The 22,035-nt window shown below is 52.8% G+C and overlaps 1 protein-coding gene across 2 annotated transcripts in view; it reads left to right on the top strand.

Annotated features, from left to right (window-relative positions):
* Positions 1-2,029: 2,029 nt before the first annotated feature.
* The window catches only part of LRRC75A (leucine rich repeat containing 75A), an 83,368-nt gene continuing 63,362 nt past the window's right edge, over positions 2,030-22,035 (top strand). For both annotated transcript variants that reach the window (XM_049859628.1, XM_049859627.1), the window contains exon 1: positions 2,030-2,344. In XM_049859628.1, coding sequence (XP_049715585.1) covers positions 2,093-2,344 — 252 coding nt within the window. In that variant the 5' untranslated portion in view covers positions 2,030-2,092. The remainder of the gene's footprint in view (positions 2,345-22,035) is intronic.

Raw genomic sequence — 22,035 nt, 5'->3', positions numbered from 1 at the left:
ACTCGATGGAAACAAGTTTTGTTTTTGGTTCAGAGATTATAGATGGTTTAAGGAGATGTATACACGTGCCACGTGGACAAGAGGTGGACTGTGATGGTTAAGGTTGTGTGTCAACTTGGCTGGGCCATGATTCTCAGTGGTTTGGTAGTTATTATGTAGCTTGGCAGTTATGCAATGATGTAATCACCTCCATGATGAGATCTGATATAATGTAATCACCTCCATGATGAGATCTGCTATGAGTAGCCAATCAGTTGAAAGGGATTTTCCTTGGGGGTGTGGCCTGCATCCAATATATATATGGACTTTCTGGCAAAGCTCACTGGCTTTTGCTCACTCTGGATCCTGCATCTGGCTCATCATCATCTGATGTCCAGTTTTTGGAACCTGAGGCAACAGCTTACCATAATTGCCTGCCAGTCTTGGTATTCATCAGCCTCCACAGCCTGTGAACCAGAAGCCTGCTGTCTATCCTGCTGATCTTGGGTTTGTCAGCCCCTGCAGCTACATGAGTTGGGAGAAGCGTGACACCTGACCCCCGGACTTGGGATTTTCCAGCCTCCACAACGGCACGAGCCATTTCCTCTCTATATATCTCTATACACATACATGCTTCACTGGTTTTGCTTCTCTGGAGAACCCAGCCTAAGACAGTGGGTAGAGTCATGAGTATAAATAACATTGACCAGGAAGAGGTCTGGGAGAGCACACTGAGCAACACCAAAAGGTGAAGGATAGGGGTAAGAAAAGGAGCTCACAGAGAAACTTGAGGAGGAAACCTAGAAGAGAGCAGTGCCCTGCAAGCCAAAGGAGTAGAGTTGCTATCAAAACACCGTAGGCAACAGGATCAGGTGCTGCTTAAAGGTCAAGTTAGATGAAGACTGAAGGTGGACAATGAATTTGGCAACGAGGCCACTGGCAAGAGGAACTTCAGTGGAGTGGTATGGCCAGAGGCCAGACTGTAGCAGGTGAGGAATGGATGCAGGACAGGCAATCAATACAAGGTATTTCCAAAACGCTTAGCTGAAAAGGGGAGAGGTGGGGCACTGGGGACTGGAAGGTGTAGGGCAAACGAAGTTTTCTTTTTAAATAGACGGAAAAGATTTGAGCAGACCATATACTGAGGAGAACAAGCCAGAAAAGAGGAGGAAGTGGTGGCCAGTGGGAGTGAGCAGCTGGGCCTACTTGCAGGCATACCTCTGCTTTTTTGTACCGGGATTACCCCCAAGGACCCTCCTCCGAGTGACCGAGATCCAGGGAAGACAGCAGTTCTTAACATTTTTACAGTCCAGACCCTTTGTGAGACTGATGGAAGTAACAGACCCTTTCCATAAAAGGGTTATGCACACAGCCCTGCACACGCTTTCCGGGGTCACACGCCAGCCACCGCCGCCACCCGCCCGCCAGGTCTCTCAGGAGTGTGCATCAGGATCACCTGAGACGCTGGCTAAAAATGCAGATTCCCGGCCCCGCGGGCAGAGATTCCCATCCAGTCGGTTTGGGGCGTAGGCGTTTGTGCCCAGCACCTCAGATGACTTGGGCGCTGACCCTCGGCGGAGCCCGCCCTGCTAGAAACCCCTCTCCGAGTGTCCCCGGGCGCACCAGCCGCCTCCCTTCACCGCCCTTCGCGCGCAGCCCTGGAGCGTCTGGGCCACCTGGTGGGGACCAAGAACTAGGAGGCCTGGGGCCTATCCGCCTCCTGAGGGCGGCGCAGTGCGGCGACCCGCAGCGGGCGCGGGCCAGGAAGGCCGCTGGGAGGGGGCCAACCGGCCCCGGCCGGGGGCTGGCGGCGGGGAGGACAGGGCCGGAGGCCGGGAAGGAGCGCGCGGCGGCGCGAGCCCGCCGCGGAGGTGGGCCCGGGATGGGGCGGGGCGGCAGGCTGGCGGCGAGCGCCGAGGAGCGCGCCTGGGCGCGAGGAGGGAGGAGCGAGGGGAGCGCGCGGCCGCCCTCTCCCGCCCTCGCGCCGCCCGCGCGCAACAGTTCCCCCAAAGTTGCCGCCGGGAGGCGGGCGCGTCCGGGTGGCCGCGTGGCGGGAGCCGGCCGGGGTCGCTGCCTCGCGGCCGGCGCGCCTCGGCCCGGCACCGGCGGCGGCATGGGCACCCGGCAGACCAAGGGCAGCCTGGCGGAAAGAGCTAGCGCCGGCGCGGCGCCCGGGCCCCGCCGCGAGCGACCCGACTTCTGGGCGTCGCTGCTGCTGCGAGCCGGGGACAAGGCGGGGCGCGCGGGCGGCGGCGCGGGGCTGCCCCCCTACCACCGGCGCGTCAGCATGGTCCAGGAGCTGCTGCGGATGGTGCGCCAGGGCCGGCGGGAGGAGGCGGGGACGCTGCTGCAGCACCTGCGCCAGGTGAGCTGGGGAGGGAGCGCCAGGGGCGCGCCGGCCGGGAGCGCCCCACCCCTTCCAGGGAGGCCTGGGAGTGCCAAACGGCACCGCCCAGGATCCCTCCCGCGGGGATGCAGCCCAGTCTGGTAGCAGGTGCCTTGGTGCGCCCGCTGAATTTGGGGCCTCAGGGAGGGCAGAGGAAGGCTGGCCGAGTGAGGCCCGGTGAGGGGGACCTGTTGGAATAATATCCCCGCTTCTCTCCTCCGCAGGCATAGGAGGCTGGTCCCCGGGGATGGGGGTGGGAGGGATGCCTGGTCTGCACCTCGGCGCTTCTCTTCCCCTACCCACTTGCGCTCAGCCCCTGCCAAGGGTCCTCAAATCCTCCACAGTCCCGCCCCCGCTCTGGGCACAGTTGCCAGCTTCCGCGGGGGGAGTCCCAAGGGCACATCTCTGGGGCTAGCAAGGTGCTAGTCCCTCGGTAGTTCGCCCTGGGGAGACCTCGTGGATTGTGGTTCGGGAGGAGACTGTTCACCTGAGTAACTTTCACAGGTCCCCGGCCACAAGCCCCTGCTGAGAACAGTGGCAACAGGGGAACTGGGTTTGGTTTCCCATGTGGCATCTTTGACCCCCGGCCAGCAGGGATTTCAGGAGGTTGCCAGTGCTCTGCCCTGAGTCGGCCTCACTGGCTGGAGACTGACTTCGAAGATCTGACCAGTCACCTCTGCTCCCGGGCTGCCCTGGACTGGTGCCCTCAGCTACCTCTCCTTGGCTCGTTCTCCTTTCTGGCTTTCTTTTGGAGGAGTAGTGGCGTGTTCTATGAATTTTGCAGAGAGAAGTCAAACCAAAAAACCAAACCCCTTGCCGAGGAGTGAATTCCCACTCATGGCAATCCCCTGTGTTACAGAATAGAACTGCTCCCTAGGGTTTTGTTGGCTGTAATCTTTATGGAAGCGGATTGCCAGGCCTTTCTTTTGTGGCTCTGCTGGGTAGGTTCAAACTACCAACCTTTAGGTTAGTAGTTGAGCACAAACCATTTGAACCACCCAGGGACCTTCGGAGAGAAGTAGGAGGGTGCAAAGCTGCCCTCCACCATCACCAAACAGGTTGTCTTGGCCTGGCTTTGGGAGATTAAAAAAAAAAAAAAAAATACCCTTTGCTGTGGAGTAGATTCGGATTCTTAGCAACCTTATAGGACAGAGTAGAACTGCCCCCATGGGGTTTCCAAGGCCATAGTCTTTACAGAAGCAGACTGCAACATCTTTCTCCTGGGGAACAGCTGGCGGGTTCCCATGGCCAACCCTTGGGTTAGCAGCCAAGCACTTAACCACTGCACCATCTGTCCCCTTTCTTGCTAGATTGATCAGGAGAGGTGGAGTCCACTATAGATGGGGGAGGGGACTCGCAGCCCAGCTTTCTGAAGTTTACCTACACTGATGAAAGACGTTGAAGGAGCGCCCTCCTTGGGGGAGCTTTGAAAATTCCTCCTGGACCCCCTTGGCGCTGCCTAGCCGTTACCCTGGGGTGTATGTCCCCAGTGTGTGTGCTGCAGGGTGAGCTGGAAGCAGGGACTTGGGAGAGGCTCCTGCTATTACCTCCGATTTCCAGACAGCATCCAAATGATGCCCAAGACACTGCTGGATCCCCAGGTGCCTGCTCTGAATTGAATCATCAAAGACAGGTGATGTTATGCACCACGTAACTTTAGCAGTGTGTATTTCTGCGTCTTTTGAAAATTGGAAACTGACTTATGGCCTCTGTGTCAACTCTTTGGCTTTCCAACAGAATAATGGATTTTTCAGACCATCATATCCCCTTTGCACACCAGGCAGTAAGGAGGTTTCACTGAGCATGCGTTGTCCCCCAGCACTATGGGGGATACAGGAGAGGGGAAGGGGCCCTGCCTTCAGGGTCTGGCTGGTGGGGAGCAGGAAGAGGCCTTCTTGGAGGTAAAAGAACAAAGTAAAGCCAGTGTTTGGGTGGCACCTGCAGCAGGGTGCTGGACCCGAGGTCAGCAGACACCTTGGGACACACAGTCCCTCTGACGCCACGTGTGAGTCTACATCAGGGGGAAGCGGGGCTTCTTCCTGCTTTGTGGAGGTCCTGGTGGTTTTCTCAGAAGTCTGCACACTGGTCTGTTTGGTGTCCTGGCACCTTCCTTAGTGGTGGGACTAGGACAGCTGATGGAGGTGGGGGCTAGCTCAGACTTCCCCCTTTTCTGTGAAAGCAGAAGAATAATGTGCCCTCTGGCTCTAGGCATGTGTCAGGGTTCCTTGACCTGCCTGGCTGATGGGTAAGGGCTGTGAGCCTCTGCAGAGCCAGCAGTGGTCTTGCTCACGGGCCCTGAAGAGCTGCCCTGTATGGCCTGGGCCCCTCCAAGAAATGGTCATGGGCATGGGGCAGCATGGAAGGGGAGCACGGGGTGTCCAGTGTCCATGAGAAGCAGAGAGGTGGTTTTCTAGGACCCTGAGGCTGTCTGGAGGACTGTCCAGCTGGCTTTGCTGTGCACTGAAGTGGCCCTTTCTCCCAAATCGTATTTCCCTTCTCACTTTCCTCTTCTGGTCTGAAGGTGGTGATGTTCAAAAAGAGAATGAGCTGTCACTGAGAGATGCGTGAACACCCCAGGGCCTCGCAGGGGTCAGGCCAGGGGAACCTCTTCTCCAGCAGCACAGCAGGCAAAGGCAGGACGGATGTGGTGCGCAGGGGTTCTTGGGTCCTGCAGGGCCACAGGGTGGGTGTGGTAACAACAGGGTCAGGGAGTAACAGCAGTTAGGACAGCAGCCTCACCCGCGTTTGCCTAGCACGCTTTTCTGTATTTGATATGTGGTCTGGCTGCTGGATTTGTGTATGGCCGGAGCCACCAGGCCGGAGGGGATCTGTGGGACCCTCGTCCTGTGGTTTTTAACCTCTTAAGTCCTTGAGCTTTTTGAGGCTCTGAAAGAGCCACAGATGCTCTTCCCAGAATATTTCACCGACATACACAATCCTGCAGGCAGCTTCAGAGGATCCATGTAGCCCCTGAGACCTGTCTACAGACCCCATGTTTAGAACCCCTGCTCCGGTCTGGTCTCCCCATACTGGGTGACTTAATACAGGCTTGGGATGTGTAAACAGGGACTCTGGGGCCATTGTGGCATCTTTTGGTGGGCTGAGGGATTGTGGCTGCTGGTGCAGCTTCTTCTGAATGCCCCCCTTTTCCATCCAGGATGTGGGGGTGTTCTCCTGATTGGAGCCTCTCCAGCCTGTCCATGCTTGTCACATGTGGGCGAGGTATCAGGCGGCCTTGCTTAATGCAAACACTCCTGAACCGTGGCCAGGGGTACAGGCTAGATGCCAGAAAGCCAGCTGGAAGGAGCAGGAAACAGTCCCCTCCCCTTTAGGAACAGGGTAATAATGAGAAGAGCTTGGGATCAAGGGTCAAGTTGGGGCAGTTTGACTGCTGTGACCTTAGACCCAAGAGATAACCTCTTAGAGTCCTGTTTCTTCATATCCGGAAGAGGGCCCTGGGGCACTGGCAGAGCAGATGATACAACTGTGTGAAGTTGTGTTTGCTCTACAGACCGAGACCCACCTTCACAGAGATAGTGATAGCAAATAGGACAATCTCTCTTACTTTGAGTCTGGCCAGGCTACAGGCAAGGCCTTGGTGTTCCTTTTCAGGCTGGGTCCAAGGTGTTTTTTCTTTTTTCTCTAAGTTTTATTTATTTTGTTATTGTTGAAACTATACACAGCAAAACATATACCAATCAACAGTTTTTACATGAACAATTTAGTAACATTGATTACATTCTTCGAGTTGTGCAACCGTTCTCACCCTCCATTTCTGAGTTGTTCCTCCATCATTAACATAAACTCACCACCCCTAAGTTTCCTATCTTATCGTTCAAGTTGCTGTTGTCGCTTTGATCCCACATAGTTAGATGTTAAAAGAACATAATGCTCAAGGCAGATCTTTTTGGCTGTTAAGTGTAAATATATGTATCACACAACTTTTGCCAATACAACTTTTCACAGGTGTACAACTTATTGACAACAATTACAATAATCTGCTGTGCAACCCTACCCTTAATCAATGTGATTTTTCCATCACCCTTAACCCACCTGAGCCCCCTCCCCCCCCGCCCATAAAACCCATTGCCGTGTAGTCGATTCTGACTCACAGTGACCCTATAGGATAGAGTAGAACTGCCCCATAGGGTTTCCAAGGAGTGCCTAGTGGATTCGAACGGCTGACCTTTTCGTTAGCAGCCGTAGCACTTAGCCATTATGCCACCACGGTTTCCTTCTGCCCCTTTCTTCTGCCTTTTCTTTTTACATAAATGAGATCATACAATATTTGTCTTTTTGTGATTGGCTTTTTTCGCCCAGCATAATGTCTTCAAGCTCCACCCGTACATACTGTAACATGTATCAAGACTTCGTTTCTCCTGCTGGCTGAGTAGTATCCCATTGTATGTATGTACCACATTTTGTTTATCCGTTCATCTGTTGACGGGCATTTGGGTTGTTTCCACCTTTTGGCTATTGTGAATAGTGCTGCAGTGAGCATTGGTGTACAAGTCTCTATTTTAGTCTCTGCTTTCAAGTCGTTTGAGTATATATACCTATGTCTTAGTTATCTAGTGCAGCTATAACAGAACTACCAAAAGTGGATGGCATTAACAAACAGAAATTTATTGTCTCACAGGCCAGAAGTTGGAATTCAGGGTGCCAGCTCCAGGGGAAGGCTCTCTCTCTTTGTTGGCTCTGGAGGAAGGTCCTTGTTGTCAATGTTTACCTGGTTTAGGAGCTTCTCAGCACAGGGTACCTGGGTCCACTCCTGGCTCTTCTTGGTGGTAGTCAGGTCCCTCTCTTTGCTGCTTACTTCTCTCTATTATATCTCAAAATAGATTAACTAAAGATACAACCTAATTCTGTAGATTGAGTCGTGCCTCATTAACATAACTGCCTCCAACCCTGCCTCATTAATATCATAGAGGTTAGGATTAACAACACGAAGGAAAATTACTTCAGATCACAGAATGGAGGCCAACCACACGTGGCCCAGCCAAGTTGACAAACATTTGGGGGGACACAATTCAGTCCATAACAACCTAGGAATGGAATCGCTAGGTCATATGATAGTTCTTTTTTTAGTTTTGAGGGACCCCACACTGTTTTCCACAATGGCTGGACCATTTTGCACTCCCACCAGCAATGGATTAGGGTTCCAATTTCCCTACACCGTTGCCAATATTTATTGTTTTCTTTTTTTTTTTAATCTTAGCCATCCTAGTGGGAGTGAAAGGGTATCTCATTGTGGTTTTGATTTCCATCTCTCTGATGGCTAATGGAGGAGCCCTGGTGACACACTGGTTAAAGTGCTCAGCTGCTAACAGAAAGTTAGGCAGTTGGAGTCCACCAGCTGCTCCACGGGGGAAAGATGTGGCAGTCTACTTTGGTAAAGATTTATAGCCTTGGAAACCCTATGAGGCAGTTCTGCTCTGTCCCGTAGGGTCGCTCTGAGTCAGAATCTACCCGATGGCAGTGAGTTTGGATTTTTTTGTTTGATGGCTAATGATGCTGAGCACCTTTTCATGTGCTTGGTAGCCACTGGAATGTCCTCTTTGGTGAAACGTCTGTTTAAGCCCTTTGTCCATTTTGTGACTGGGTTATTTGTGTTTTTGTTAAGTAGCCGAAGTTTTGTACATATTTAGGTTATTAGATTAGGTTTCGGAAGGTATTCTCCCAGTCAGTATCTTGTCTTTTCACATTTTTGGTGAAGTCTTTTGATGAACAAAACCTTTAAAATTTTGAGAGGTCCCGCTTAATTATTTTGCCTTTCGCTGTTTGTACTTTTGTTATTATATTAGATAATCCATGCTGAAAGCTAGGCCTGACAGCATTGCCCCTGTCTGTTCTACGAATTTTATGATTTCAGTTTGCACATTTAGGTCCTTAATCCATTTTGAATTTGTTTTTGTGTATGGCATGAGGCACGGATCTTGTTTCATTTTTCTGCACGTGAAAATCCAATTTTCCCAACACCATTTATTGAAGAGACTCTTCTTTCCCCGTCAAGTAGACTTAGTACCCTTGTCAGAAATCAGTTGACCGTAGATGTGTGGGTTTATCTCTGGACTCTCAATTCTATTTCATGAGTGTATGTATCCATTATTACACTAGTACCAAGGTGCTTTGATTGCTGTAACTGTATAGTCTCATGTACTTTGGACATGTTAGCAGAAGGGGCCGGTCCCTGGAGACTGACATACTTGGTAAAGTAGAAGGTCAGCAAAAAAGAGGAAGACCATCAATCAGATGGGTTAACACAGTGGCTACAACGGTGGGCTCAAACGTAGTAACGATTGTGAAGATGGTGCAGGACCGGGCAGTGATTTGTTCTGTTACACACAGGGTCGCTATGAGTCGGAACCAACTCGCCAGCACCTAGCAACAACATAGTATGTTTTAAAATCAGGCAGCATGAGTTTTCCTACTTTGTTCTTCTCTTTTAACATTGTTTTAGCTATTTGGGGTCTCTTACCATTCCATATAAAGTGGGCTGAAGGTGTTTTTGAAATCTCTATACCTGGCTGGGGCTCAGACCAGATCAGAAGCTCACTGCAGGCTCACAAGCGTCTGGAGTGAGGCTCATGGGTATAAGAGAGGACAGCGCTGGATAGAAAAGGCCGTTCCTGTCCCTTTCCCTGAACCCTGTTCCTCCCAGCTGTCTCTCCCCAAGCCTTGGGCTCAGGTTTGCCATCTCTGCGGAGCCCTGGGGGACTAGGTGACCTTCAGTCATGGAGAGAGTGTGAGTGCAGGGCTACATGAAAATTATTGTGTCATCTCTTCAACCCAGCAGTTTCTCTGAGTCCCAGAAATTTCAGATCTGTTGTCAGTTAGCTCCATCCCAAAACCAAACCCACTGCCGTCGAGTCAGTTCTGGTTCATAGCGACCCTAGAGGACAGAGTAGAACGCCCCCATAGAGTTTCCAAGGAGCGCCTGGCAGATTCGAACTGCCGACCTTTTGGTTAGCAGCCGTAGCACTTAACCACTATGCCACCAGGGTTTCCATTAGCTTCATAGAGCCCCAGAATACAGGGTCAGTTACACCAAGCTGAAGCGGCCCACCTCCTCATGTCCCTTAAAGTGGGTCTCATTGGGTTGGTTTATTTGCACTCAGTATGGCACACCCTATTAGGCAGAGCTGTTCCCGAGTTAGCCTGCCCAGCCCCATGCACACACGTGGCCTGGGCATGGATTCCTGGTTCAGTCCGCTGTGGCCAGGGTGGCAGGACCGGCACCGCTCGGCACCTGGGAGCATGAAGCACGTCGGCTAATGTAGGAAAGAACCACGCAGGACCTAGGGTCACTTGTCCCCTGTTACAGATTGAATTGTGTCCCTCAAAAACACATGTTGTAAATCCTACCACTGTACTGTGGTTGTAATCACAATTGGGAATGGATTTCCATTGTTATGTTAATGAGCAATGTTAGTGTAGGGTGTTTCTTAAATCAGTCTCTTTTCTGATGTTAAAGGGAAGATTAAACAGGCTAGAAAACACAATGGAGGGGAAGATACATGCCAAGGGATCGCCAAGGAACCTAGGAATAAACCCAAAACCAGACCAGTTGCCATCAACTCAACTCCGACTCACAGCGACCCTACAGGACAGAGTAGAACTGCCCCATGGAGTTTCCAAGGAGCGCCTGGGGGATTCGAACTGCTGACCTCTGGTTAGCAGCTGTAGCACTTACCCACGGTTCCACCAGGGTTTCCAACCTCGGAATAGAAGCTAAAAAGAGACAGAGTGGGGACAGGGAGAGAAAGAGCCTTCCCCTAGAGCCTGCGCCCTGAGTTCAGACTTCTAGCCTCCTAAACTGTGAGAAAATAAATTTGTTTGTTACAGCCACCCACTTGTGGCATTTCGGTTACAGCAACACTAGGTAACTAAGACAGCCCTAACAGGCACTGGTAATGGACACGCTCTTGGAGGCTCCCTAGAGACCTGACTGGGCAGGTCTTGCCCACCTGGAGACAGAAGAATGAGCACAATGACCTTCGAAGGTTGCCTTTTTCCTCCCCAACCCTCTTAAGAAAATCTCTTTAGGCAAGCAGATTGGAAGACCACCAGACACTGAGCAGGGCAGCCCCCACTCCTGGCCTTGATCTTATTCTTTCTCCACCTGGGATGCATTTCCCTGTATCCACCAGGTCCCTTTCCAGGCCACGTCAGCCACAGGGACCTGTCTGTGGCTCTGAGACCCACTTGCCTTTTTTCAGTCCTCCTGCATTGGGTAGCGTTTAATTATCCCCACACTTACTGTTTTCCCTGATGTTCGTTTTGTTTGTCAGATGAGTCATATGCTTCTTAAGGGTGGAGACAGCACCACCACCATTGTCCCTGGTATGGTGCGGAAAGCCTGCAGACGAGGGACATCCCTCAGCAAGTCTGTGTGCTGCGAGTGGCCACCGTGTGTGCAGCTGCTGTCTTGGGATATCCTCAGTAGCATGTGGATTCTCTGGCTTATGGCTGGGGAACTGGGGCTTATTTACCAGATTGGTCCTTGTGGTCAGGAGATCTGGAGCCCTGTTTTCCGAGTAGCTGTGTTTCTGGGAGCAGTGTCCGTGGGTGCTGCCGTTCCTGGCAGCCTGCCAGGCCGCAGCATTCTCGCACAGGAGTGGTGCGATGCCTGGCCTCCTTGGGCACTGTGGGAGCCCCGTTGGGCAGGCACTGTCGGGGTCTCTGCCCATGTGGCGAGAGGGAAGAGGAGCCTCGCGGAGAGCTCAGCTTCCACGTTCCTGCCCTGCATCCTGTGCTGAATCATGCTCATTCCATCCACAAAGAGAACCTTCCTTTTTAAAATCTGCGGCTTTCTGGCTAGGCTGGGTCCAGGCGTTTCAAGTGATGAGAGTCAGAAGGGTTCTGCTCATGCCTTTCAGGTTTCCATGGCTGCCAGAGTCCCTGGCCAGGGGCGCCGCAGCCTCTCTAGGGCCAAAGGTGACCTGAGGGCCTGCGGGACGGGCTAGAGTCCTTCTTTCTGGAAAGAGTGTCCACCTCCTCTCAGATGACCGGAGATGGCTTTGCTGTCTCTCTTTGGGACTCCTAAAATAGCCTGGGCTTTGTCCATGTTCTGCCAGGGTGGGCTCACTCTACCCGTACCCCAGTGTCATTTTCCTGTGCACTTTCTGGGGCAAGGGCCACAGGTTGTGTAGTTGATACACAGCGAGTTCTCAGGAAGTCCTTAACGAATGGATTTGGGACTTCTCATCAGGCACACTTCCTCCTGGTGCTCTCTCAGGAGCCAGTGGGGTTTCTACTCCAAGCCAGCCAGGTCATCCCCCCAGTCACCCCCCTGGTACCAGCAGGGTCACCCCCACGGTACCAGCCGGGTCACCCCCCACCCCCGTACCAGCTGGGTCATCCTCCCAGTACCAGCCGGATCATCCCCCTAGCACCAGCCAGGTCATCCCCCCAGTCATCCCCCCATACCAGCCGTATCATCCTCCCAGTACCAAGCGGGTCATCCCCCCAGCACCACCCAGGTCATCTGCCCAATCATCCCCCTGGTACCAGCCAGGTCATCCCCCCATACCAGCCAGGTCACCCCCTCCGCCAGTACCAGCCAGGTCATCCCCCTTCATCCCCCCAGTACCAGACAGGTCACCCCCCGGTGCCAGCCAGGTCATCCTCCCATACCAGCCGCGTCACCCCCCCAGTAGCAGCTGGCTCATCCTCCCAGCACCAGCGGAGTTGGTGCTCTGACTCCTTCCCTTCCTCAGGGATCCAGTGGCTCCTCCCTGCCTCCCACAGCTTCCTGCAGGTGGCAGCCAGCTTGCAGGAGAGTCACCCTAGTGACCAGTGTCTTTCTCTGACTTCCCCATCAGGATGCCCCTCCCCACACCTGTCTGCCCCTCCCCTACTGTCTTAGGCTGGGTTCTCTAGAGGAGCAAAACCAGTGAATTATATATACAAAGACAAACAGCAAGAAGGAGATTTGTTTCAAGGAAATGATTCATGCCGTTGTAGAGGCTGGCAAGTCCCAAACCCATAGAGGAGGTGTCAGGCTGGAGGGTTCTCCTGACTCACGTGATCGCACCGACTGCCGAACCCAAAACTGACAGGTCAGACAGCAGGCTGCCGGCTCACAGGGTTGTGGGAGCTGGCGAATCCGAAAATCTGCAGGTCAGGCAGCAGGCTGCTGGCTCACATCCCAAGAACAGATGATGTTGAGTCAGATGCAGGACAGAGAGCAAGCGAACTTTGCCAGAACATTCAGGCAGTCCCTGGGTTATGAATGTCCAACTTATGGACAACCCGTCCTTATAAATCAACCCTGTTCAGTTATCCTACTAAAAATTCGAGGTACATACAATGGCTCCTAACAACAAATGGGTGTTACTTTGCGACAGGCATCAAAACATTGTTATTATTACCATATTATTATGTTAAAGAAGTTTTAGTGTATCTGCAAGTGTTTCAATCTTTTTTGTACATGGGAAGGTACTATATACTAAGACACACATTTGACTGACATTTGAACCATACCTAACTGTTCTGGCTTATGTACAAATTCGACTTAGAGACAGATTTAGGGACCGAATTTGTTCGTAGTCCAGGGATTGCCTGTCTATTGGATGTAGACCATACCCCCAAGGAAACGCTCCTTACATCAGATCACAAAATGGAGGGTAATTACATAATACCGAGAATCACGGCCTAGCCAAGTTGACACATAACACTACCTGTCACACCCACCCGGAGCCAGTTACACGCACACAGGCACACACAGCAGACACGCACACAGACACACGCACACAGACACACACACACAGACTGTGCACTGATTCCTGAAGCTTCTCCTGGCTGTATTCTTGACTAGTATCATAGCCTCCTCCTTAGGAGAGACTGTGGCGGCAGGAGAGGGGCTCAGTTGTCTAAAATGGCAGGTTCAGTTGCTGTATCTTGGATTCACCATTCCTGAAAGAGTTAGATGCTGTAATGAGAACAGAGCAGGAGCGGGGACTCCTGCCCTCCTCCCACCCCGCCCCCAGCCCTGAGCAGTGCCCACGTGGCTCTTGGGAACCATTTCCCAGCTCTTTTTACTTCTGTTAGCTCAGACTTCCGGCTGCTGCAGCTGTATGGAATTCTGCCGACGGCTGCGGCTCAGAGGAATGTGACATTTTGATGTTTCTAACTTTATCGTAACCAGGGTGGACGCAGGAGTCCGGCTGTGTGCCTGCAGAGGTGGCCTCACTTGGGGCTGGGAGGCCCATGTCCATCTCCGGAGCTGCCCCTCGGGTCCACGTGGTGGTCGCCTGCGTGCGTCTCTGCCCCCTTCCCTCCCTCCTCCCATGGCTTCCCTCTGCTCCTGTGTTCTTCCCTGTGGCCCTTCCCTGCTGTGTATCTCTCCCTTCCCCTGGTGAAAAGCAGACTGTTAAAAAGTCTTGTTATAGACCTTGGTTGGCTTCCCTCTGTACCACTACTCACCCCTGCCCCAGCAAGTAGGACAGTGGGGTGGGGCTGGAGGGAGTTGTGGGTCAAGAAGTACCCAGCTCACTGTGGCATTCGATTGCTGACAGCGGGGTACCCTTCTGCATCAGCCCTGCACCTTGTGGGGGGACGGTATCTGAAAGCCCCTTCGTAAGTGCACTTTGCTGCTTTCCAATTCATAAGCCATTTCTTATGTTTATTTTGCTCCTTAAATAGTTTTGTGAGGTTGGCAGAATATCTTCTAAAGTGGATTTTTAAAAACATTATAACAGCAATCTGCAATCAAAAAAAAAAAAAACTAGAAAATACAGATGTGCAAAAATAAGAAAGAAATTAATTCGTTTATCCAGCAGTTGAGTACCTGTTGTTCAGACACTCTTCTCAGTGCTGGGGATAGGGCAATCAAGAGAACGGGAAGAAGCAGTCGGGGTAATGGTTGCTACCTGAGTAATCACGAGGAGCAAAAGTGCCCCAATAGCGAATGCTCTTTCCTTTGCCTGGAGTGAGTGCTCAGTGACGAGCAGCTAGCTGCTGCTGGTGCCATCAGAATATCACCTTCTCTGGAATCCGGAGCCCTCAGATTGGGTCCCAGCTCAGACCTTAACTTGCCCCGGGTTCCCTAACCAAGTCCCTTCCTCAGTGGCATCACTAGTGGGGTACAGGGGTACACACTGCCCAGTGACACTGTCAGAGGGGGTGACACCAAAACGACTGTCTATTAAAGTTTTGTGCAGTGTTTCAATAGAAATTTATTATTTTTTATTTAAAAAAATCCTTGTAGTTAGTTATAACAAAAACAACAAAAAATGTTGTCAGCGCAGCCTGTGTGTATCAGTATACCTACAAGGCTAAAACTCTGTGCTAATTTACTTTTTGAACCTTCTAATGCGCTGTCAGAGCTGTCATTGTTACCCCACTGCAATGACACTTTGAATCCCGTGGTTTCCGGTGCACACGCTACAGGAACACACTGTTGTTTTTGTTGCTGCCAGATTTTGTCAAATTTTCTGGTGTTTTAGCTGCAATATTGTGGTAATTAGCATGGGGGGGTGACACCAACCCTAGCGACACCACTGCCCTTCCTTCTTTCACCTTAGTTTACCCATCGACAAAACACAGGAGCGGGACCACCTGTCAGGACCCCAAGCTCTGTGGTCTCAGAAAGACACCGCGCTTCTCTAGCATTTACCCGCTCACGTGGCCGTCTGTTCCTTGCAGACCTTGAGCTGCATTCACAGTGGCTTCTTGAGACTGCCACCTCGTGCCTCATCCGGGGCAAGTGCCAGGACAAGGGTGAGGGCTGAGCCCGCCAAGCCCGCAGTCCCCGGGTGCTGGGCTGCAGCACAGAGACAGGCTGGGGTGCTGAGGGCGGCCCTGGAAGCCGGCTGGCCCCACGGTCTGGCAGAGGAGGGTTTAAAGTCCAAGGCCACACAGTGGTTGGAGTGGAGGCCAAACCAGGAGACCTTCAGACTTTCACATTAGTGCTGATTCTCACGCTCCCAACTGCAGCTTTAAGCAAAGCCCCGGTAGAAAGAGGCTGAGTTATCCGGTGGGCGGGTGGGCCTCTCACCCTAGGGAGTCAGGGAGGAGACATGGGGCCGTCTCCAGCCTCAGACAGGCTTTGCTGGGATCCTGCTGTCTGACTCATGCCTGCTTTCCCTCCACTCCACTCTCCTCCCACTCCCGGGAGCTGCCCTCTCCAATCCTGCTGTCTTCCTGCCTGGTGATCCCACGTGCCCTTCTCTGAAGGTGGCTCAGGGTTCCTTTGAATGGAGCCAAGACGTCTCAGGCCAGGTGGAGCTTGGTTGGGCTTTGTGCTCAAAGGCAAGAAGCCTGCCAGGCACCTTCTGCTCGGCTGCCCACTGGGATGGGGTCGTGTCCTTCAGCAGACATTCCTGGGCGCCTGCTGGGTAGCTGGGAAGAGTAGCCTAATATGGTGCACCAAGAGCCCCAAGGTGCTTGTTGTAGAAGGGCTTAGACAAGCTGCCGTGCTGTCTGTGGGCCGTGCATGCTTGCAGAGCAGGCCGTAGCTGGTCAGCTTCCAGCTCTGCCATTGACTGTGACCACTGAGTGGTTCAGGGTGGTTGGGCTGGGTGGAGAGCCCAGGGGAGTGACACACAGGGACAGCAGTCAGGGTAGACAGTGCAGGGGCTTCCGCTGGCTGCTGTGCAAACCCCTCCTCATCTGGGGTGCAGACAGCAGAAGTGGACACAGGCGCTGGGCCGGGAGGTGCAGGGAGCCAGGCCCCAACGCACACACATGCTTTGTAGTTCAGGCTTTGCCTGACCTGCCCTCCCCAGCCATTGCCAGCCACACCAGCTCTGGTGAGCCGTGCACAGCCCCCTCTAGCAGGCCTTGGTGCCCCAAGCCTGTCACCCTGCTGTCCCCTGCCCTCAGCCAGGGTTCTCTCAGAAGACACCACTGCCCTATAGGGGGCACCAGCCACTTCTGTGCCCCTGAGTCACCCCCCCGCCCCCGCCACTCCTGCCCAGTGGGTCCCCCACCCACAGCTACAGGCTGCCCAAGGAGACCTGCAGGACACCCTTCTCCCAAGAGGGGCACCAGGCAAGGGGCAGGGCCCTGTCTTAGTCATCTAGTGCTGCTGTAACAGAAATGCCACAAGTGATGGCTTTAACAAACAGAAACTTATTCTCTCACAGCCTAGGAAGCTAGAAGCCCACATTCAGGGCACCAGCTCCTGGGGAAGCTTTTCTCTCTTTGTCGGGCCTGGGGAAGGTCTTGGCATCAGTCTTCCTTTGGGTCTAGGCGTTTCAGGGCAGGGACCCTGGGTCCAAAATACGTGCTGTGCTCCCGGCTCTTCTTTTTTGGTGCTGAGAGGTCCTTCCCCTCTGCTCACTTCTCCTTTTATCTCTTATAAGATAAAAGGTGTGACTCAGCAAGGATGGTGCACCCCACCCTGGCCCTCATTAACATAACAGACAGCTGACTCCCCAACAGGACCATAACCACAGGCATAGAGGGTAGGAGTTATCCCACTTAATTATATCAGATCACAAGATGGAGGGCAGCCATGCAATACTGGGAATCATGGCCTAGCCAAGCTGACATGAATTTTGGGGGACACAATTCAATCCATGACAGATCCCTCTCCACTGAAACCAACCATCTCCCTGCAGGGAGCCAGGACCCCTCAGCATGGGAGTTGGACAGCCCGTGGCCTCCCTCACTCCCTGCCATCCTTAGTTCTATTGGTGCAGTTTCTGCCTCCCAGCACTCTGGACTCAGGCCCCACCCAACAAAGGAGCAGAATTGGGGCAGCGTTCCCTACTGTGGTGCTAGAGGGGGGTACAGGAGAGCCTTGTGCACCCTACATGTAACAGTCAGGATTACCTGGGTCCTTACCTGCCTGGCCCAGCCGCACCATACCATAGACAGCTGGTAACTGTACAGCAGGCAGCCCACCCACCACTCTCCATGCCTCTTGGCCTCCCTCAGCACCTACTTTGCCTTATCTGAGACCTACCTGGGAGGTGTTGGTGGAGCCCCGAGACAGGACTGTATTGTACGCCCTGGTGAGGGGGTGGGAGCTGCAGGCGTCACTGGAGAGGGAAGTCTCTGTGGTAGGTTGGGTGGGTGTTCAGGCTCCTGTGGTCACCTGGGGAGGGGTCAGCCAGGGAGGCCTCCTTTGCTGCACCTGCCAGGGCTAGGTATTGAAGATTCAAGCTCTGGGGTCGCTGAGGAAATGCCTGCAATAAACTCCACATGACTGTGAGTTATTTCCCAAGATTGGTTTACAATTTCTTACCAGTACACTTCCTGTGAGGATGTTACTGCCTCACCAGGTATGGGAGTGAGCAAGAGAGAGCAAGGGCTACAGAGGCGGAAGCTTGGGAGGAGCTCACATGCCTAGGTGCTGGGACAGGCCTGTGGCCTTTGATTGGCCACTTGAATGTCGTCCACATTATAGTTCCCGTAGCTCACTTCTCCACCACCCGTCTGTGGTGGCTTGCATGTTGCTGTGATGCTGGAGGCTATGCCACCGATATTTCAAATACCAGCAGGGTCACCTATGGAGGACAAGTTTCAGCAGAGCTTTCAGACTAAGACAGACTAGGAGGAAAGGCCTGGTGACCTACTTCTGAAAATCAGCCAGTGAAAACCCTAGCTTCACAACAGAATATTGTCCAATTAGTAGAACAGAATATTGTCCGAATAGTGCTGGAAGATGAGCCCTCTGCATTGGAAGGCACTCGAAGTACGACAGTGGACTCGAGCGTATCGATGATTGTGAAGACACTGCCGGACCAGGCAACAGTTCATCTCCTGCGCGTGGGGTCACCACGAATCAGCTGACCCCACAGCAGCTAACGGCAGCAGCAGCAGCAGCTCACTTCCGGGCAGGGCTGGGGTTTTAGAGACGGAAGCAGACCCAGAGAGGGGTCATGGGCTACACAGGGTCACACAGCCACCAGCAGTAGGAACGGGACCATTCCTGGTCTCCCAAGGCTGTCTCCTGCCTGGTGTTCCCTGGAGAAGCACTGGGAAATGAGGCCTGGGTCTGTCCCCGCAAATAGCTCAGGCAGGTGGGCCACATCCAGAGGCAGGATAAAGGCAGGCCTCTGGGACTCCGCACGGTCGAGAACCCTTGCTGCCCCTTCACTGTTGTGTGAACTGACAGGAGGGGAGGCAGAGAGGGGCAAACCTCAGGAGGGGGCGAGAGTAGGGAGCATTGTTCCCCTGAGTGGTGGCTAAGACTATCATGAATTGACACTGGAGGAAGCAGAGAGCAGACCAGGACCTGAAGAGAAGGCAGTCCCAGCAAGGGGCATTGTTGCATGAGCTCACTCCCCCTCCCATGCCCTTTCCCTCCACACTAGCGCTTGTCTCTCCCTCTGCTTCTGGCAGTCTGGGAAACCAAGGACCTTGGGGGTGTAGAGGCCTTTCAACCTAACCCTAACCCAAAGACACCTCACTGCCTTGGTTTCCTTTAGTGAGTCATAAGGCAGCTTCTAGCCCATACAGTGCCTTTGTGTGGTGAGGTCAGCCCCACTAAGATGCCCTTGTGAGGCATACCCTGCATGCTGTACTCAGCAGCCTCTGTGAGAGGGTGCAGAGGCTCAGAAGCCTTTGTCAGCTGAGGTATATCAGTAGCCTCACCCTTTCTGCCACTCCTCTCCTTGGCCCGGCCGTCCCAGATCACCTGAGACAGGAAAACTATTAGCTACAACGTGACTTTGGCCTCTGAGCTGGGTGCTTGCCCTCCCAGGTGTCTGGCCTGAATCTCTTCAGCCCCCTCTTTCTCCTGAATCAGGGAGCTGACATAATTGGACATCATCCTCTAGAAGGTTCTGGCTCAACATTCCTGCTTCTCAAAGGACCTCAGACAGATTCTAAGATGGCCTGAGTGGACCGGGATCAGACCTAGTCAGGGGCAGTTAGGATGCAAGCAGGGGCATCATAGTGCCCTTCTTCTCTGCTAGCAGGGAGGGTGGAGGCAGTGCAGGCAGAGCTCCCCTGTGGCAGCAGGTTTTCAGGGATCTCCTCCTCCTCCCTCTGCACCACTTCCTGCCTGGAATTGGGAGCAAGCTGGATTCTTCATCCAGCGTGACTCATCTCTGTTCCCCTCAGCTGTTTGAGTTCAGATTCCTAGAGGTTTTGCCTTGGCCCTGCCTCTGACCTAGAGATTTAAAGTGGCAAAGACCCTTAGCTAGTCCTCCAAGGGCTGGTGGCTGAGAGAGATGGAGTTAGAAGCTTCTGGGCTCTGGAACCCTGCTGTTCCTGCTGCTCACTCGCTGTGAGAACCGAGCCTCCAGTCCTCAGCTCTCATTCTGAGAAGCCAGGTGTTCCTGTGAAGGCCTTCCTGCTCGGGAAGTAGGCTATTAGAGGCCCTGAAGGAGCGTCTTTGCTGTGAGCTACAGTTCCTTTGACAATGGACCAAACTTTTCATTTAAACACGACAAAATTGACCACAGAGAAGAACAAATGGACTTAAGTGCATTCATCAGACAGTGTAAAACAACCAATTCTGATAATTTCCCAGTGGAGGGATCTGGAGGGTGCTGGCGTGGATGACCAAGTGCTGAGAACTCACAGGAGCTGGTGGACTTCAGGGATCATCTGGCCCCCGACTTCTTGGACGTGTGTTCTGCAGACTCCCAGTCCCACAGGATGCTCTGAAAAAGGGAAGTGCGTTTGGGAAATAATGTCCTTTCAGACAGTCATAAAGCACAGTAGCTAATAACCCAACAGGAAAAAGAAAGTTGCGTTCTTTGTGTTCCTAACCTGTTTGGTCCAGAGTTCCTTTTCTGCTGGCCTCTCCTGCTTTCAGTGGGTGGGAACTGCAGCCTCAAGGGGAGAGCTGGCCCAGGGCCCCAGAGTGACTTAGGGTCTGTCTTATCTGGGTCCTATAGAGGGGCAAAACCAGTGATGCTTATACATAAATATAGAGAGAGATTTACTTCAAGGAAATGGCTCACAATTCTGGGGGCTGTTGTTGTTGTTAGGTGCTGTCGAGTCGGTTCTGACTCATAGCAACCCATGCACAACAGAACGAAACACTGCCCGGTCCTGTGCCATCCTTACAATCGTTGCTATGCTTGAGCTCATTGTTGCAGCCACTGTGTCAGTCCACCTCGTTGAGGGTCTTCCTCTTTTCCGCTGACCCTGTACTCTGCCAAGCATGATGTCCTTCCCCAGGGGCTGATCCCTCCTGACAACACGTCCAAAGTATGTAAAACACAGTCTTGCCATCCTTGCCTCTAAGGAGCATTCTGGCCGCACTTCTTCCAAGACAGATTTGTTCATTCTTTCGGCAGTCCATGGTATATTCAATATTCTTCGCCAGCACCACAATTCAAAGGTGTCAGCTCTTCTTCAGTCTTCCTTATTCATTGTCCAGCTTTCACATGCATATGATGTGATTGAAAATACCATGTCTTGGGTCAGGTGCACCTTAGTCTTTAGGGTGACATCTTTGCTCTTCAACACTTTGAAGAGGTCCTTTGCAGCAGATTTACCCAATGCAATGCATCTTTTGATTTCTTGACTGCTGCTTCCATGGCTGTTGATTGTGGATCCAAGTAAAATGAAATCCTTGACAACTTCAATCTTTTCTCCGTTTATCGTGATGTTGCTCATTGGTCCAGTTGTGAGGATTTTTGTTTTCTTTGTGTTGAGGTGTAATCCATACAGAAGGCTGTGGTCTTTGAGCTTCATTAGTAAGTGCTTCAGGTCCTCTTCACTTTCAGCAAGCAAGGAGATGGCTCACGATTGTGGGGGCTGGCAAGTCCCAAATCTGTAGGTCAGGCAGCTGGCTGAAGACTTCTGCTGGCTCATGGGGTTATGGGGGTTGGTGAATCCAAAACCTGCAGGTCAGGCAATGGGCGGAAGACTTCTGCAGACTTACGTCCCGAGAACTGGAGGTCAGGCGACGAGAAGAGCCAGGGTCCAGAGAGAGCGAGCCTTGCCAGAACATCCATTCATATACTGGAAATAGGCTGCAGCCCCAAGGAAGCTCCCCTTTCAGCTGATCGTATTGTGGAGGTGATTCCATCATATTACATACAGTATAGAAGAGCAAGCAGCCCAATGTCTGCCAAACCGCTGGAATCATAGCCTCTCCAGGTTGGCACATTAACAATCACAGGGCCCAGCCCAGGTCAGGGACTGTGCCTCCTCCAGCCCTTCCAGCAGGCTCTGGGTGTAGCTGTGACCAGCTCAGCCCAGTTTGCGTTGAGACTGGGGAGTGAATGAAACTCTCCCCGCCATCTGACAGCCTCCCTGATGACTTTTTATTTTTCTAAAGAAAAGGCATCCTTTTGGTATTTATCTGTTAACACCTCTGTTTCTTTGACTTCAGTTAGATTTCCCTTGGCCGCGGCTGAGCACCTGTTTCCAGAGGCCTGTTTAGTGCAGAGGGTGTGGTTTTCAGAGACTTCAAGGTGAAAACACAAACCACGTGCAGCCATGAATACCCCTGCTGAGAGGAGCTGGACAAAAGCTTGTGTCACAGTAAACAGGGCCTGAGGGAGCAGTGAAGGATGAGGGCCAGCCTGCTGAGGTGCCGGCTTCAAAACCCACAGGGGCTGGTGGCCTTGAAGGAGCAGCAGAGTCACAGAGCTGACCCTGGGGGTCAGTGGCCCTGAGGGGGGCACCGGAGAACCCCGCTTCTTGCCCCTCACCCCTCAGCTAGGTTGGACAAGTCGGGGAGGGGAGCAGGTGGCCAGTGACCTCCCATCAGGTAGTTTCTTTGCTTGGACCTCCGTACAACGCCCCCCTCC

This window comes from Elephas maximus, chromosome 19, assembly GCF_024166365.1.
Source record: "Elephas maximus indicus isolate mEleMax1 chromosome 19, mEleMax1 primary haplotype, whole genome shotgun sequence".
NCBI classification, from domain to species: Eukaryota; Metazoa; Chordata; class Mammalia; order Proboscidea; family Elephantidae; genus Elephas; species Elephas maximus.
This window is presented reverse-complemented; position numbering and strand designations above follow the sequence as displayed.